Below are 17,756 nucleotides of genomic sequence, written 5' to 3'. Positions count from 1 at the left end.
CTCCCTAACAGCACTAGCAAACACTCCCCCTGGGACATTGGTTCCGGTCCTGCCCAGGTGCAGACCGTCCGGTTTGTACTGGTCCCACCTCCCCCAGAACCGGTTCCAATGTCCCAGGAATTTGAATCCCTCCCTTTTGCACCACTCCTCAAGCCACGTATTCATCTGAGCTATCCTGCGATTCCTACTCTGACTCAGCACGTGGCACTGGTAGCAATCCTGAGATTACTACTTTTGAGGTCCTACTTTTTAAATTTAGCTCCTAGCTCCCTAAATTCATCTCATAGGACCTCATCCCGTTTTTTTACCTATATCGTTGGTACCTATGTGCACCACGACAACTGGCTGTTCACCCTCCCTTTTCAGAATGCCCTGCACCAGCTCCGAGACATCCTCAACCCTTGCACCAGGGAGGCAACATACCATCCTGGAGTCTCGGTTGCGGCCGCAGAAACGCCCATCTATTCCCCTTACAATCGAATCCCCTATCACTCTAGCTCTCCCACTCTTTTTCCTGCCCTCCTGTGCAGCAGAGCCACCCACCGTGCCATGAACTTGGTTGCTGCTGCCCTCCCCTGATGAGTCATCCCCCTCAACAGTACCCAAAGCGGTGTATCTGTTTTGCAGGGGGATGACCACAGGGGACCCCTGCACTACCTTCCTTGCACTGCTCTTCCTGTTGGTCACCCATTTACTATCTGGCTGTGTACTCTTTACCTGCGGTGAGACCAACGTGCTATTCGCATCATTCTCAGCATCGTGCATGCTTCAGAGTGAATCCACCCGCAGCTCCAGTGCCGCAATGCGGTCCGTCAGGAGCTGGAGGCGGATACACTTCCCGCACACGTAGTCGTCAGGGACACCGGAAACGTCCCTGACTTCCCACATAGTACAGGAGGAGCATAACACGTGTCCGAGCTCTTCTACCATGTCTTAACCGTGAGATTAACTTAAATTGGCAACAAGGCTAAATGTTACCTACTGATATAGAAAAGGAAAAGAAAAACTAAAACTACTTACCAATCACCAGCCAATCATTTACCCCCTTGGCTGTGACGTCACCTTTCGATTTCTTTTTGCCTCCTTGCTGCAGCTGCACCAGCTGGCCTCCAACGACGCTCAAACTCCCGTGCCTCCCGACTACTGGGCCTTTTGTAGGCCGCCTCGATCTCCCCGCTCTGCCTCAGATGATGCTCGAACTCCCGGGCCTCCCGACTCCAGGATATTGGTGAGACCACACCAGGAATACTGCGTGCAATTTTGGTTTCCATATTTACAAAAGGATATACTTGCTTTGGAGGCAGTTCAGAGAAGGTTCTCAAGGTTGATTCCGGAGATGAGGGAGTTGACTAATGAAGAAAGGTCGAGTAGGTTGGACCTCTACTCATTAGAATTCAGAAGAATGCGAGGTGATCTTATCAAACCGTGTAAGATTATGAGGGGGCTTGACAAGGTGGATGCAGAGGGGATGTTTCCACTAATGGGGGAGACTAGAACTACAGGGCATGATCTTAGAATAAAGGGTCACCTATTTAAAACTGATGGAGAAATTTCTTCACTCGGCGAGTTGTGGATCTGTGAAATTCGCTGCCTCAGAGAGCTGTAAAAGCTGGGACATTGAATAAATTTAAGACAGAAATAGACAGTTTCTTAAACGATAAGGGAATAAGGGGTTATGAAGAGCGGGCAGGGAAGTGGACCCGAGTCCATGATCGGATCAGCCATGATCATGTTGAATGGCGGAGCAGGCTCGAGGGACCGTATGGCCTACTACTGTTCCTATTTCTTATGTTCTTATGAGGGCTGTTCGGTGAGGAGAGATTGAGTAGGATGGGCCTATATTCTCTGGAGTTTAGTAGAGCAGTGATCTCATTGAAACGTGTAAAATTATTTTCGGGCTCGACAGGGTAGATGCTGAGAGGCTGTTTCCCCTGGCTGGAGAATATAGAACTACGTGTCATAGTCTTAGGTTATTTAGGGCTGAGGTGAGGAGAAATTTCTTCACTCAGAGATTGTGAATATTTGGAATTCTCTATCCCATAGAGTATGATGTTCATTTGATGAACATATTCAAGACCGAGATAGATAGATTTTTGGGTGCTAAGGGAATCAAGGGATATGAGGATTCGGTAAAGAAGTGGAGTTGATATAGTAGTTCAGCCACAATCTTATTAAATGGCAGAGCAGGTCAAAGGACCGAATGGCCTACTCCTGCTCCTATCTCTCATGTTCTTGTGCTCTTAAGCAACAACCTCATCCACTAGAGGCACTGCTCTCCAGAGAAGTTTAGGAACCTGAGCCTTTGCCTGTACATCCTGTTACATGGGTAGTGCCTCCTGCAAGCTCAATGCCATTGCTGTTCCCCCTCTGTGCTTAGCACCTGCAGGTCTCTCCACAACAGGCTGTTGCTGCTGCTGATCCTCGTCCAAGGTCCAATCCAAGGCAGCCAAAGCCACCCATCCTGATCAGTTGCCAAACATCCAAAGTATAGAATCTAACCTCTCATCACAAGTACTCTGAACAAACACTTTCCCAGTGGTAAGAAAGCACCAATGAGCATTTATTGCAGTATTTGACAGATTTTTAAATGAGCCCCATGAATTTGCTTTGTGTTCTCATCTTGGTTTAAATAGCGGGTTTCAGGAAGCCCAGTATAAACTATTGCGCATGCAGCATTAAATTTGAAAGCACATTGAAATATCGCCACATTGGAACGATTTGCATATTTAAATTGGAAACTCACCTCTTCTGAAGAGTTAAACCGGAAGTCGGCAGGTTGGAGCTGGCTTCCAGATGCGCGGACATTTTCAATGAACTTAACCCCCCCCCCACCCACACCTAAACGCATGGGCTCTTCAATGTTAAAATTCCCCTCATAATCCCAAAAACGATCCCTGGTGCACTCCATTAGCCACTGATTGCAGTTAACAGATGTCTGTGAAACTGGCAACCACTTTCTGCCTGACTTTCAGCCATCTGTCTTATCTGTAGTGTCACTTTCCCTTTTGTACCATGGACCCTAATTTTCTCAACCAATTTCTTGTGCAATCGTTTATCACATTTTTTTCTTCAAGCCCACATCTCCCGTTTATACTTTAAATCAGATTAGTCAAACATGGCCGACACTTCCCAAATCTATGTTCTAATCTTTGATCAGTACATGCCCTCTCAAGTATTCAATTATTTTGTTTCTAATGTTGGAATATCATGGTTAGTCCCTCCATTACGTCTTCACTATCTTCATTCTGTACTCTGAGGTGCATACCATGCAGTCCTGAACACAGGACCACATATGCACTTAAGAATTGTTTCTTTATCAATCCACATATTTATTGAATGCCCTTCTATTGCTTCATCCACAAGATTTAAGACTTCCTTCACTTTCTAAAAACTGAAGCAACTTTGTTAAGTAAATACTAATCTCACTATAATCATTTGAGCAGCTTTGCCCCCTCAAATGATTCTTATTTGCTGATGTACTTGTAAAAACCCTTACCATTTCCCTTTACATTAGTTGCAAGTATTTTTCCATACTTTTAGTTTCTGTACTCGTTTCAATTTATAAAATCACAGGATATCTTTGAACTCTTGTGTCACTAGATTTAGCTTTGTCATATGACTTTTTTTTTTAAAACAATGGCCCAGAAATTGCGGTCGGACCTCCGACCTGAAATTTTTTTACGGATTTACCTGGTGGTCCTGGGCCTCTACGCGAAGACCTGCATAGATGCCCACGTATTACAGGGATGTAGGCACTTCGCATGGTACTTGGGATCACGTGGGCCAGCCCAACCAAAGTAGGGGTATTCCAATTCATACTTATGGTGATTCCGTACATACGGAACTCACCACAGGTATGAATGGGAATACCCCAAAAAACACACTTAAAATTAAAAAAAATGTAAATCACATTTAAAATCAAAATGGAATTTAATTAATTATTCAAAACAAATTTAAACATTTTGAAAAATAAATTGACATTTTAAAAGGGTCTAAAAAATAAACTTATTTAATAGGATTTTAAATGTTAAAATTATTGGAAAAAAATATTTTTCTATCCTTTAAAAGTCTTGTGCTGATAAAAGCAAGCCTTATGCCTGTCTTTATCAGTCGTAAGAATTTTAAGGACATTCACTGGGCAGAAGTTGGGCTATGGATACGTGCCATGTCAAGAGGATTCTTGAGAGATTGGAAGGGCCGGGTTTAGGCACATGCGCTTCACATGCCTAAACCCAGAACTTGCAAGGCCCCTATGGGCGCGTGCGCACCACATACACCCCCGTAGGGACCGCAAATTCAGGGCCTTTATTTCTAGCCCAATCGTACTACTTCGTTACAGAACCACAGCCCCCGATATAGCTCCTGTATCCTCATCGGAATGTTTCTAGACCGTGATATATCAATTTCACACTTCCATATTACCCATTGTTACTCCAAGTTATTTAATTGTTATTTTCATTCTCTATTTGAACAAATTTAATTGTTATGATTGCTCATCCCCATATTTTTCCTCCTACCTTCATTTTGCTGACTTGTCTTGGTTCATTAACCAGAACCACATACAGTACAGGAATTTTACCCTTATAGGGCTCGTTTTGTACCACCTCAGAAGAGTGTGTTGAATCCATTCCATTAATTTTTCCCCCATTTACTGTCTCCCCATTTCCCTGATGCATTCTCCTAATTTAAACTAATTAAATAGCATGACAGTGCTACCAATTCATGCATTACTATTTCATTAAAAATCATGTCAATGTCACTGAACACTCTGCTGCCAGCCCCTTTGTTTAACACCCATGTACTGTAGCATTGCCATTAATGGTATTGTTAACATTCTTTTATTAGCGCAACAGTGGGACAATAATAGAAGATAACAGTGGTATTGCAAAAAAGTTTGTGTCAGGATTATTTTGTGGCTGCAAGATTTAAAAAATTATTTCGACAAGTGTGCAGGGAAAAAGATCCCACATGTGACAAAGGCAAAATATAGAGAAGTTGTAATGTTTAGTAGTAAATTTTAGGTTGACTCATCTGTATTTTTCTGGAGCATTTCTAAGGTGGGGAGGGGGCAGGGGTGAAGGACACTGAATACTGTAAATCAAGTTGGCCTACTACCTTGTTGCACTCAAGTTTAGTCTTGGTAGGCCAAACCCCAGTAAAATCTCTAACTAAGTGAAACATTCAACAAAAGTTACTAATGTTTGCCAAGGTGACAAAATTGGTAGATGTGATCACACAGTTAACAAAATCCTATTAACTCTTCTTAACCAATGAACAGCAGGAGTTTTGTAACCCAACATCTAAATAAAATAAATATATATTTGTAACCCAACATCTAAATAAATATTTTTATATATATATATATATATATATATATATATATACACGGGTAACATTAATACGCTATACTTTGTTATAGATATGTTAGCTGTAATGGGTATCATGCTGATAGGTTGGACAGAGCAACAGCAGCTCATAAAAAATCTCTCCAGAATGTCATACATATTATGCAAAGTAGGTACTTTATATTGGGCTCAATTTTCCCCAAGCCAGTTTTCTGGCATATTGCCAGAGTTACACCCATTTTTCTAGGCCAGAAATAATTTGCCAAAGTTTCCCCGATGTATAATTTGAATCTGGCGCCGCGCAGCGTGTCCAGTCGCTTCGGGGGGTGGAGCCTGCTGTCTGCGCCGAAAAACGATGCTGCACCTTCTGCGCATGCGCGGGGAAAAAAAAGTGTTATTTTTTGACGTTGTTGCAATGGATGCACATGCTCAGTACAGCTCGGATTTGGCAATCGGCCACTTTTCAAGAGCCAGCTGTGTGTGTGAGAACGTTGAGTGCTGTGTGAGAGCATTGGAAAAAATCGCAGCTGCAGCAATACAAGATGCAATGCAATGCAAGGACCAAGAATTTCTTAGTTACTGTGATTGAGTACAGATGGCAGGAGCTGGACACCAGCAGAGGTCACATAAAAGTTCCACCTAAAGAAATGAAGAAATGCTAGAACCAAGTTGCAGAAGATTACAGCGCAATGGTGACCATCCTGAGATCTGGAGGCCAGTGCAAAAAGTGGCAGAACCTTGGTCAAATAGTTAGTGTAAGTAATATTTTCATTTATTCAATGAAATTGCAATTGTAAATGTGACCATCTGTATATGTCCCACCCAGCAGAAAGACACCCTCTCTAAAAAGTTAGGTTTTCATCTTTGCAGAGGAAGATGGCACATAATAAAAGGGAAAGAACTCAAACAGGAGGAGGCCTGGCAAATCTGCACCCACTGATACCCTTGGAGGAAAGGGTCGCTGCTTTGATTGGTCTTGCCTGGAAAAAAGCAACTACTACTGCACAAGCTGGACCCACACTCGAGGGAGAGGGAAAGTCCTGCAAATTCATAGTGGTCCTTCGAATCAGCCTACTGCCTGGCCGGTGATGTGTGAGCCTACTCATGCCACCCACTCTGCCCCCTCCTCTGCTGCTAACCATTTGACTGTTGTGTTATATTTTGCAGAACTTGAGATCAACCCAGACGATGCAGATGATGATTCAGATGCGGACGAGCCTGAAGGAGAACATCTTCCAATCCAACCCTCCAGACCAACATGGAGGTGAGGGAATGGAGCTCCCACTGTTGTACTGACTTTGGAGGAGGTGCCACTGATGGAAGTGACAGCCCCTTCCGTGACTAGTGGTTCGAGTGTTGGTGGGACATTCCATGGTTTCACACCTTCCGAGGTTGCGGATCCCAGTGGTGGGGTACAGCGAGGCACACCCAGGGCCCCACCTTCCAAGGTTACCAGTCCCAGTGGTGGGGTACAACGAGGCACGCCCATGGGGAGGAAGGGAAGGAGAGCTCGACCACGCTCTCCTGAGGTGCAGGATTTAACAGATGTGGTTCAGATTGTGTCATTGTGTGCGAAGAGCATTGACCTTACCCAATCACTCCTGGACACCATCAGTGGGGTGAGTGATGAGGTAGCGGGACTGTCAGGAGAAGTAACATCAATGACACGAGAAATGGGAACGATATCCAGGACCATCAGTGAGGGAATAGTGGCCATGAGGGAGGGAATGTCAGAGGCAGTGCAAAACACGTCTCTGACCATGAGGGAGGAAATGTTGCAGGTCGTTCAAACAGTTTTGCTCAATATGAAGAAGGGAATGTTGCAGGTCATTGAGGCAGTCAGGGCGCATGAGGGACGGCATGTTGGAGTTAGCTGCTGCAATAAGGGATCACGCCCAGACCCCGCACCCATTGACAGAATCAACTGTCACTCCCACTCCAATCCTCACACCAGCCTCTGAAGATCCCAAAGCCGGGCCCTCCAACTTGCCTCCTGACACCGACCTCCACCCCCATCACACCAAGAAATGCGCAGTACCAGAGATGTTGGAAAGAATAAGCTTGGTATCAAGCCCAGAAACACTGTGCCACCGCCTGCGGGCAGGGGTGATGGAGTGTCCAAGACCAAGCGCAGCGGGTGGTCTTAGAATGAAGAGAGATGGATGCAGCCTTTTGTTGCAACTGTTCTCAAATTAAAAGTTTTTTGTAAGTTTTATGTAAATTTACAAGTTTATAAATTATCTTAAAGAGTGCTCTTAAAATAAAATTTGATACAAGAATAACTTTATTAAAGTCAAAAGTACATTATAAACTTTTGAATAAAATATATTTGACATTAAAACTAAATCATGTTCCATTAACGCAACACAACATTACGGAACAGTTCCAAACAGTAAACATGTCGCTGAGCCCTCAGGCATCAGTAAAGCGTTCACGGACGAGCTGCTGGGCACAAGGCTCGAGCAATCGTTAAAGGGGCACGATGGCCCGCCCTCCTCCACTGTCGTACTCCGGCCTCAGGCACTTGCATGGCTTCCTCATTCTCGTCGTCCTCCTCCACCTCCTGCTTGTCATCTACATCTTCCACATCATTATCAGCCACTCTCACCGCAGGTGGGTCTTCCACTACCAGGTGTTTGCTGCCTCATGATGGCTAAGTTATGCAGCATACAGCACACAACAGTGAACTGACCGACAATCTCAGGGGAGTACAGCAAGTAGCTTCCAGAATGGTCCAGGCATCAGAAACGCTGTTTCAAGGTGCCAATGGTCTTCTCTATGATGCTGCACATCGCAATGTGCGACATGTTGTATTCACGGTCAGCTTCCACCCGGGTTATGCGTAAGGGCGAGGCCGTACCCTTTGTCTCCCAGTAGCCACCTCTGCCCTTCTGGCTGTTGCTGCTGAAACATGGCAGATATAACGCTGTCGCATAGGATGAACGCATCATGGGTGCTCTCAGCATATCTTGCATCGACTGGCATGATATGATGCATGTCGTCACACACGAGCTAATGGAGTGGAAGTCTTTTCTGTTCCTGTACATCTCAGAATCCTCAAAGGTGATCGCAAGGCGATGTGGCTATAATCAATTTACCTTGGGGAAGCCAGCAATCCTGGAGAAGCCCACAGCACTGTCATAAGTTGCTTGGGCAGTCATGGGGAATTTTATTAAGTCATTCCTATGCGCACAGTGCAGCCGTCGCCTGGCGAATGCAGACATATGTTGCATGTTGAGAGATGGCGCACACATCCCCAGTTGTAGCTTGAAACGAGCTGGAGGCATAGAATGAAAGTGCAGCTGTAACCTTCATTTCAACTGACAAAGCAGTCCCCTTGATGCTTCTAGGTTGCAGGTCTGCTATGACCATCTCACGGATCTCACTTACAACTTCTTTGCGGAAACGCAGCCTTCTGACACGGTCTGCATCACTCAGGTAGAGGTACGAACGCCTGTCTCGATATACCCGAGGTGGGTAAGGCCTCCTGCCCAGCACCTTACGGGCTCTGATGTTCCTGATGCGATGAAGTCGAATCAATTGTCTCCTACGTAGCACCATGATGCAGAAGGCTCACACAAGGTATTGCCCTATACTTGAATTTAACCTTTCAAAGTAGCTCAAAACTGCAGGAAAGCAGGCAGGCCGGACAGGTTCATAGTTTTCTCTCCCCAAGGTCTGTATGGATGGACCACATCCAAAGGTCTTGTGACTTCTCCTCTCTCTCTTCCCCCCCACCACACCACCACCCCTTACTAATTGGAATCTTGTGACTTCTCCCCTTCTCTCTCTCTCTCTCTCTCCTTCCCTCTTTCCCCCTCCCCCTCCCCCCCAACTCATTGCAGTCTTCAGTGTAGAAGGCACCTCACTCCCCGGGCTCGAAGCCTTCAGATCGGCACCTCGCTCTCTCTCTCCTCCCTCCCCCAACCCCCACAGCTTGTTTTGTAGTCGAGCCCCGAGCTGCTGTGTCCAGGTGCAGGGCTGATTCTGACGGCCAAAGCTACGGCCCTCCAGCCCTGCTTCAAGACATTCGGTTGTGGCGTGTGAGTGAGAAAACTTCTGAAATCCAACAAATTTACATTTCTACGTTGATAGGTTAAAAAAAGTTGAACTTTATTATTGATTTTGACAGTCTTCTTGACTCCCTCCAAAATCTTCGATTTAAAATCAATGGCGTCTTTCAGCACTGATTTGTGAATGTGTGCTGGTTTTCTTAACTCACCAGAAGGTTTTTCGGGACCTAGGAGGAAAAAATGTTTCCAAACTGCAAAAATTGAAAAAACTGGCACAGACATGAAAGAACGCCCCCATAACATAAAAAAAAAACTGCCCTAGAAAAATCGTAACTAAGTCAGTTACGCCGGCGCAGATCGCAGGGGGAAACTTGGAAAAAAATAATTACATCAGAAAAAACGGCGCAAATGACCAGGGAAAATTGAGTCCATTGTTCTTACTATGAAATAACACCAAATTCTCTAGAATCATGAAAAAAATTTACAACGATTGCTTCAGGGCTTTATGTTGGATATGGTCATCGGTGAAGGTTGCTGCTGAACAAGTTAAATGAGGTCCAAAATAAGCATGCCGAGTTGAAAAAAAATTACCATTATGTTGTGTTTCACCCAGAGGTTCAAGTTTTGGAAGTCTGGTAACTTTGGGAGTACCCCAGCCGACTAAAGGAAGACAGACAAAACAACCATTAAACTAGAAGTCTGGCTTGAAAAGAATCTTGCTGCAATGTTGATGTTACAGTTCAATAAAGGAAGAAAAAGATTTTAAAAAGGCCAAATAGCCAGGTGAGCTGAAATGGATCCAAGTAAAATTATAGTCAACATAATGCTCAAGAAAGTATGAAGAGAGAACAAATGAAAATATTTAGAGTTAGCTGACATCAACATATAGGGCCCAAGTTTCCACATGATTTGCACCTGATTTTTAGGAGCAACTGGTGGAGAACGGACTATCTTAGAAATTGCAATTCTCCACATTTTTTTTTCTGCAGTTCTAGTCAGGTAGAACAGTTCTACTTTAGAACAGAATTTTTTCTTCAAAAGGGGGCGTGTCCGGCCACTGACGCCTGATTTGAAAGTTTCCACAGTGAAAACGTACTCCAAACTAAAGTAGAATGGAGCAAGTGAAGATTTTTGTAGAACTGAAAAAACCTGTTCTACACATTAAAAAATCAGGCGCAGGTTACAAATTAGGCGTCCAGAACGAGGTGGGGGGAGGAGGGGGGGAAGGGAACTCATTAAATTCGACAATAAATCCTTATTTATACTTCTACAAATAAATCCAACCTGAATAAACATTTATAAGCAAAGAAAAGATTAAATAAACCATCTTCCTACCTGTGTGAAAGTGCTTCAGCCATCGTTCGAAGGAAACCGCCGTTTGTTGCCGCGCAGGGGAGGGAGGGGAAGGAGACAGCGGCTTGTTGCCGTGGAGGGAGGGGAAGAAGGGGAAGGAGACAGTGGCTTGTTGCCGCGCAGAGGAGGGGAGGGAGGGGAATGAGACAGTGACAAGGAAAGCCTCAGTGCTGATGGCAATGTGATTTTATTAAAAAATGTTCAAAAATTAAACAGCTACAAAGAACTACAAAAATGGCCGAGTGCCAATGTTTTTTTTCACACTGAGCATGCGCGAACGCTCCAACGCGCACGCGCAGCGTTGCCGGCAGGAAAAAAACTAATTTAAATAGTACCCGCCCCCTCCCACTTACAAAATTGACGCGAGTGTAGGCTCCGCCCCCCTGGGCACCGCGCCAAACAGACAAGGAGCTGCAAAGCGCTCGAGAATAGCACATTTTTTTTCTGGCGCCGTTTTAGGCGCGAAAAACTGGCGTCCAGCTCAGAGGGGCACCCGTTTTTTATCCTGTGGAAACTTGAGCCCATAATTTTTAAGAATACAAGAATACAAGAACATAGAACATAAAAACATAGAAAATAGGTGCAGGAGTAGGCCATTCGGCCCTTCGAGCCGACACCACCATTCAATAAGATCATGGCGGATCATTCCTTCAGTACCCCTTTTCTGCTTTCTCTTCATACCTCTTGATCCCTTTAGCCGCAAGGGCCATATAAAACTCCCTCTTGAATATATCCAATGAACTGGTACCAACAACTCTCTGCAGCAAGGAATTCCACAGGTTAACAACTCTCTGAGTGAAGAAGTTTCTCCTCATCTCAGTCCTAAATGGCCTGCCCCTTATCCCAAGACTGTGTCCCCTGGTTCTGGACTTCCCAAACATCAAGAACATTCTTACCGCATCTAACCTGTCCGGCCCTGTCAGAATCTTATATGTTTCTATGAGATCCCCTCACATCCTTCTAAACTCCAGTGTATAAAAGGCCCAGTTGATCCAGTCTCTCCTCATATGTCAGTCCAGCCATCCCTGGAATCAGTCTGGTGAACCTTTGCTGCACTCCCTCCATAGCAAGAACGTCCTTCCTCAGGATTCGGAGACCAAAACTGAACACAATATTCCAGGTGAGACCTCACCAAGGTCCTGAACAACTGCAGTAAGACTTCCCTGCTCCTATACTCAAATCCCCTAGCTATGAAGGCCAACATACCATTTGCCTTCTTCACCGCCTGCTGTACCTGCATGCCAACTTTGAATGACTGATGAACCATGACACCCAGGTCTCGCTGCACCTCCCCTTTTCCTAATCTGCCGCCATTCAGATAATATTCTGCCTTCGTGTTTTTACCCCCAAAGTGGATAACCACACATTTATCCACATTATACTGCATCTGCCATGCATTTGCCCACTCGCCTAACCTGTCCAAGTCACTCTGCAGCCTCTTAGTGTCCTCCTCACAGCTCACACTGCCACCCAGTTTAGTGTCAGCTACAAACTTGGAGATATTACACTCTATTCCATCATTTAGAATAAATTTGGTGCCAGTAAAAACATTACTTAAATCACAGTTTTTAAGTTATTTAGATGCCTTGGAAGTTGCAGAATTTGGTGCAGGTATGCTCAATTGTTGAGATGCTCAGGTGGCAGGTGGGCTAGCTATATGGATTACTGCAACTAGCTATGGCGAATTGGGCAAGTGACTTGGGTGATAAATCTTTAACTTTCAAGAAGCTGTGTTTATTTATGGTCAAACAGGAGTTTTGTAATTTTTGTATTTTAAGGGATAATTCATCCCCTGAAAAAGGCTTCCTTGTACTTGGTAAGGGTGCCCAAAGAATAACCTGGAGTCACAAAATTCAAACCTACACGAATGGAATCAGCCCATGTATTTTAATCCAGCAACAATGTCGGATTTTGACATCCAATAGCTATGTTCAGGACATCCTGGGAGAGGCAACAATGGCCATCCACACATGTTTATTTTGGGGAGGAACTTGAACTTGTTATGTCTTGTTCACTAATACACGATATTTGCCTAGTATATCTGAAGCTTTCTTTGAGGTGCATCCTGTACCCCAGGACTCTCTATCTATGAGTACAAGATTCTAGGATCTTAGTTGAAATACAATTCCTAGTCTGGACAAGGAATGATGACTCAGCAATAGGGTTTGATAGCAATGATTGAAACTGGCTTTAGGAAACCTCAGACAGAAGATCTATATCTCGATGGAATTACCGATTTTGGATGTGTTTTTCCTCTAATTTATTTGCTTTGACCGAGGGATCCACTCTCCGATTGGCTGGTAAGCAAGCTCTCTACAATGTTACATCAACCAACAACACAGGTATCACCACCATTATGACTACCCTGGCATTAAACACTTCCAATAGGGATAAAGGCTCATAAATACAACCAAATAAATATTTTAACATTATAGGTTGAGACAAGTGCACAATACTATTAAAGAAAAGCAGAATTAGTGTGAAAGTGACTGATGCTGTCATTTAAATACCTTATAGATGAGGCATGGTAAGAACCTCTTAACTAGAGGTTCCTCGTTTCCCTTATTGAGATGTCTTATTTATCTATAGTAACTATAGGATTAAGACTGAAGATTACCTTTAATTTTAAAATCTCTACAAGTCACATTATAATAATTTATTCATTACTGTATTAAAAGTAATCATCTGCTATAAAACCAGATATACAAGTTCATTTTAAAGATTTAATAAATTATTATAATGTGACTTGTAGAGATTTTAAAATTAAAGTTAATCTTCAGTCTTAATCCTATAGTTACTATAGATAAATAAGACATCTCAATAAGGGAAACGAGGAACCTCCAGTTAAGAGGTTCATACCATGCCTCATCTATAAGGTATTTAAATGACAGCATTAGTCACTTTCACACTAATTCTGCTACAGGCATCTTGTTGATTGGCTGATTAAAACTTACACGCTTTGATTGCAACAGAAATAGATTAATCATAGATAATTTACCTAGGGATTTTAGTATACAAGAAGAATTCATTTCTGCTCTTATTGGTATGATTTCTTCCCAAATTTTCCAGCTAGCATCATTACAGACCAATTAAAATATTTATATTACAGTTGACTGTCCGTCTCATTAGAGATCATGGAGGACAGTTTCAGCAACTTCCCACAAAGTAGACCTACTCCATAATTTTGTTCACATGATGCCAGTAAACATCATAAACCTCCAAGAAAAGTAAATTGCTCAGATACTAGTGCAAGAACAAAATTAATAAAAGTAGAAAAATTGATGCAATTAAATATGCAAAAAAATGTTACTGCACAAAGGGATGATGTAGATAAATTGCCTTCTCATGAACAATTTGATTTGAAAGAGAGATACCTGGCGTCCATTCTATTCCAAACAGTTTTCCTCCATTTTCAAATAGCTACAGCAGCAAGGCCAAAAGTTTTATTTTTAAATAATAAACACTCATGGTGAAATACACAAAGAAATGCCTTTAAAGATGTGATGTCCCACAATATTAAAGCACTTCTGAACTTTAATTTGGGCAGTCCACCACCCCCTGCTAATTTTCTTCTTTTCTTTCCTAAAGGCACCAACTCCTGCTGGGGTACAATTACATCGGTTCGAGCAAACATCATTAACTTACACAGGTGCTAATTCTTCCTGTGCGAGGCTGCATAAGACAGACAAACCAAATTCAATACCCAACCTACATTAACATGTGCATTTTCCAGCACAGATCATCATACAGGGGTTAAAAGTGGGTACAATGACTGAATTTTCCTTTGCCCAGCTGGAGACATTAAGGCCAATGATAGCAACCCCACCATCACCCTATTATCAGCTAACACAACACAAACCAGACTGAACCCGAGATCTTTCTGGTCTGTATGGCTTTGTACTGCTCAATGTAGTTGCCTACTTTACCTACTTAATCAGTTATCTACTTTTTCTCCCCTTGTCCAGTCTCTTCCCACCTACATCCGCAACTCTTCTGATGCCCTCCGCCACTTTAACAGTTTCCTAGCCCCAAACGTCTCCTTTTCAACATGGACGTCCAATCCCTCTACACCTCCTGGATGACCTGAGGGCATCCTTAAACAGAGGCTCAACCAGTCCCCATCCACTTCCACCCTCCTCCGCCTGGCTGAACTTATTCTCACATTGAACAACTTCTCCTTTGACTCCACTCACTTCCTCCAAATTAAAGGTGTTGCTGTGGGAACCCGCATGGGTCCTAGCTATGCCTGCCTTTTCGTGGGATATGTGGAACGCTCTTTGTTCCAGCGCTACTCAGTTTTCCTTGCTCATCTTTTTTTCTGGTATATTGATGACTATCGGTGCCTTTTCTTGCTCTGACCCGGATCTAGAAAATTTCATTCACTTAGCTTCCAATTTCCACCATTCCCTCACTTCACATGGTCCATCTCTGATTCTTTACTTCCCTTCCTCGACTTCTCTGTCTCCAATTCTGGGGATAGGCAATTGACAAACATTCACTAAGCCCACCGACACCGACAACTACCTGGACTATACTTCCTCCCACCCTGCTTCCTGTAAGGACTCCATTTCATTCTCCCAGTTTCTCAGTTGCATCTGTTGACACCACCTTCCATACTAGTGCTCCCGATATGTCTTCCTTTTTTCTCAACTGAGGATTCCCCTCTACCGTGGTTGACATGGCCCTTGCCAGTGTCCGTTCTATTTCCTGCACTTCTGCTCTCATCCTTTCCCCTCCCTCCCAGAACCACAATCGGGTTCCCCTTGTCCTCGTCTTTCACCCCACCAGTCTTCACATTCAACAGATCATCCTCCGCCATTTCTGCTACCTCCAGCGTGATCCCACCAAACACATCTTCCTCTCCCTGCCCTTTCAACATTCCGAAGGGATCGCTCCCTTCGTGATACCCTCCTCAATCACTGCAAGCACTCCCTCCCTTTACCATGGCACCTTCCCATTGCAAGTGCATGAGATGCAACACCTGCCCTTTTACCTCCTCCCTTCCCATTGTCCAGGGCCCCAAACACTCCTTCCAGGTGAAACAGCGATTTACTTGTACTTCTTTCAATTTAGTATACTGTATTCGCTGCTCACGATATGGTCTCCTCTACAGCGAGGAGACCAAACGTAGATTGGGTGACCACTTGGCAGAACACCTCCGTTCAGTCCATAAGCGTGACCCCGAGCTTCTGGTTGCCTGTCACTAATTCTCCACTCCATTCACTCTGATCTCTTCATCCTCAGTCTCCTACACTGTTCCAATGAAGCTCAACATAAGCTCAAGGAACAGCATCTCATTTTTCGTTTAGGCACTTCACAACTTTCTGAACTCAACATAGAGTTCAACAATTCCAGACCATAACTTCGGCCCCTTTTCCCATGGCAGCTATTGATGATTCTACCGTTTCCCTTTAAATCCTATCTCGACTCATTTTTTGTTTCTTAACTTGTCCCATTACCATCTCATTTTGCCTTGCACCATCATCCATTTTGTCTCTTAATTTCTCTTGCCTTCCACCCCATCACAGACCTTCCCTTGTGTTCTTTCCTCCCCTGCCATTCCCTGCCCCGACACTTCCTTAAAAATCTGTTACATCTCTAACTTTTTCCAGTTCTGACAAAGGGTCATCGACCTGAAACGTTAACTGTTTCTCTCTCCACAAATGCTGTTTGACCTGTTGAGTATTTCCAGCATTTTCTGTTTTATTGCACAAGAGTGGAGTTCAGATTATTGCTTTTTAATTCTATCAGAAAAACTGTATTTGCCAGTCTAAAAGAACAGCCAAAATTATTATATTGTCATCAAATGCTAAATATTCCTTCCTTTCATTTGAATACTCTTTTCCCTTTTTTCCCTTTATGACTGCTCCATTTCAAGCATAATAATTTACTGGCACTTTTGTCTCTGAACATAATTGGTTCTCTTATTTGGTGTATACCAGAAAAAGGGACATCTACTCACCAGGTGGCGGTGGTGGACTTGAATTTTCAGAGTCCTCATCTGTACCAACTGGCTCTACCTTATTCTTTCTCTTCATATGAATCTTTTTGACTTTTCTCCTCCCTGGCTCTGTTTAAAATATATAGTTTTAAATATACAATTAAATACGAACACCATTTAAACAGTTACTGTATGCTACTGTTTGCTGCATAATCTCGAAGCAACTTCAATTGTATAATTACCAGAGTCTGGCATTTTCCGGTTACGCTCAATTTCCTCTTGTTGCTCAGTTAATGCTACTGCAAAGGCACCTGGCTTCATTTTCTCACAGTTTTGACTGCTGTCACCAGACTCCCTTTGTATCTTAGATGATTCCCTCTTTTCCGAAGTGCTTAGTAGAATCTCTCTGTTAGATTTTGGTTTGTTTTTTTCTTTCTGTCTTTTGATTTTCTCTTCATTCTAATAAAAAATAAAGAAATTGAGAAATGCTGCTCTTCTCCTGTTCACACTCCACCTGGGTAACTGTAATGTCTCAAGCTCCCTTCCACCTTCTCCAACCTCACACCTGATGCCAGTTGTGAGCAGCTCATATGATTTTTGTCCCCTAAATTATGGTGCTCTATTTATCTGCCTCAGCCCCCTCACCCTCCCTGACCACCCTCTGTGTAAGTTCTGACCTCATAACATTCTATTTGGCAACTTTTTCTGTCTCCCCCTGCAATGCTATGTTGACTTTAATTTTACTGTTTCAGACAAGGTTGCCTAACCCATTTAGTAGAATAGGGTGATATTAAATTAAACCTATTCACATATGCCCGTCATTGTTGATTAGAATTATCAGGGCGATACTATATTAAACCTATTTACATATGCCTGCCAATGTTGCCGAACCGGTTGAATATAAGTGATCAGGGCAATACTATATTAAACGTATTTACATGTGACTGCCAATGTTGCCTAACCTGTTGAGTAGAACTGTTCTTCATTTTCAACTTGGATTTTTCACTAAGCAGTACCATGTCATCTGGCTAATTTTTTTGAAATAATTCCAATCACAGAGCTCAGAATACCATCTAATTTCATATCTCTGACATGAAGCCAGAA

General features: G+C 43.4%; 1 protein-coding gene across 2 annotated transcripts in view; it reads right to left on the bottom strand.

Moving 5' to 3' along the window:
• Window positions 1-17,756, bottom strand: part of arl13b (ADP-ribosylation factor-like 13b) — a 129,535-nt gene that overhangs the window by 10,640 nt on the left and 101,139 nt on the right. The window contains exons 8-10 of one of the 2 annotated variants that reach the window (XM_070893387.1): window positions 16,895-17,111; window positions 16,674-16,781; window positions 9,950-10,018 (exon numbers count right to left, since the gene is read on the bottom strand). In XM_070893387.1, the coding sequence (XP_070749488.1) occupies window positions 9,950-10,018; window positions 16,674-16,781; window positions 16,895-17,111 (394 nt within the window). The remainder of the gene's footprint in view (window positions 1-9,949; window positions 10,019-16,673; window positions 16,782-16,894; window positions 17,112-17,756) is intronic. The other variant, XM_070893388.1, reaches the window with a different exon arrangement.

The sequence above is a fragment of the Pristiophorus japonicus genome, chromosome 11 (assembly GCF_044704955.1).
Source record: "Pristiophorus japonicus isolate sPriJap1 chromosome 11, sPriJap1.hap1, whole genome shotgun sequence".
In the NCBI taxonomy this organism is placed as follows: Eukaryota; Metazoa; Chordata; class Chondrichthyes; family Pristiophoridae; genus Pristiophorus; species Pristiophorus japonicus.
Note: the sequence above shows the minus strand (reverse complement) of the source record. Positions and strands in the feature narration are given on the sequence as shown.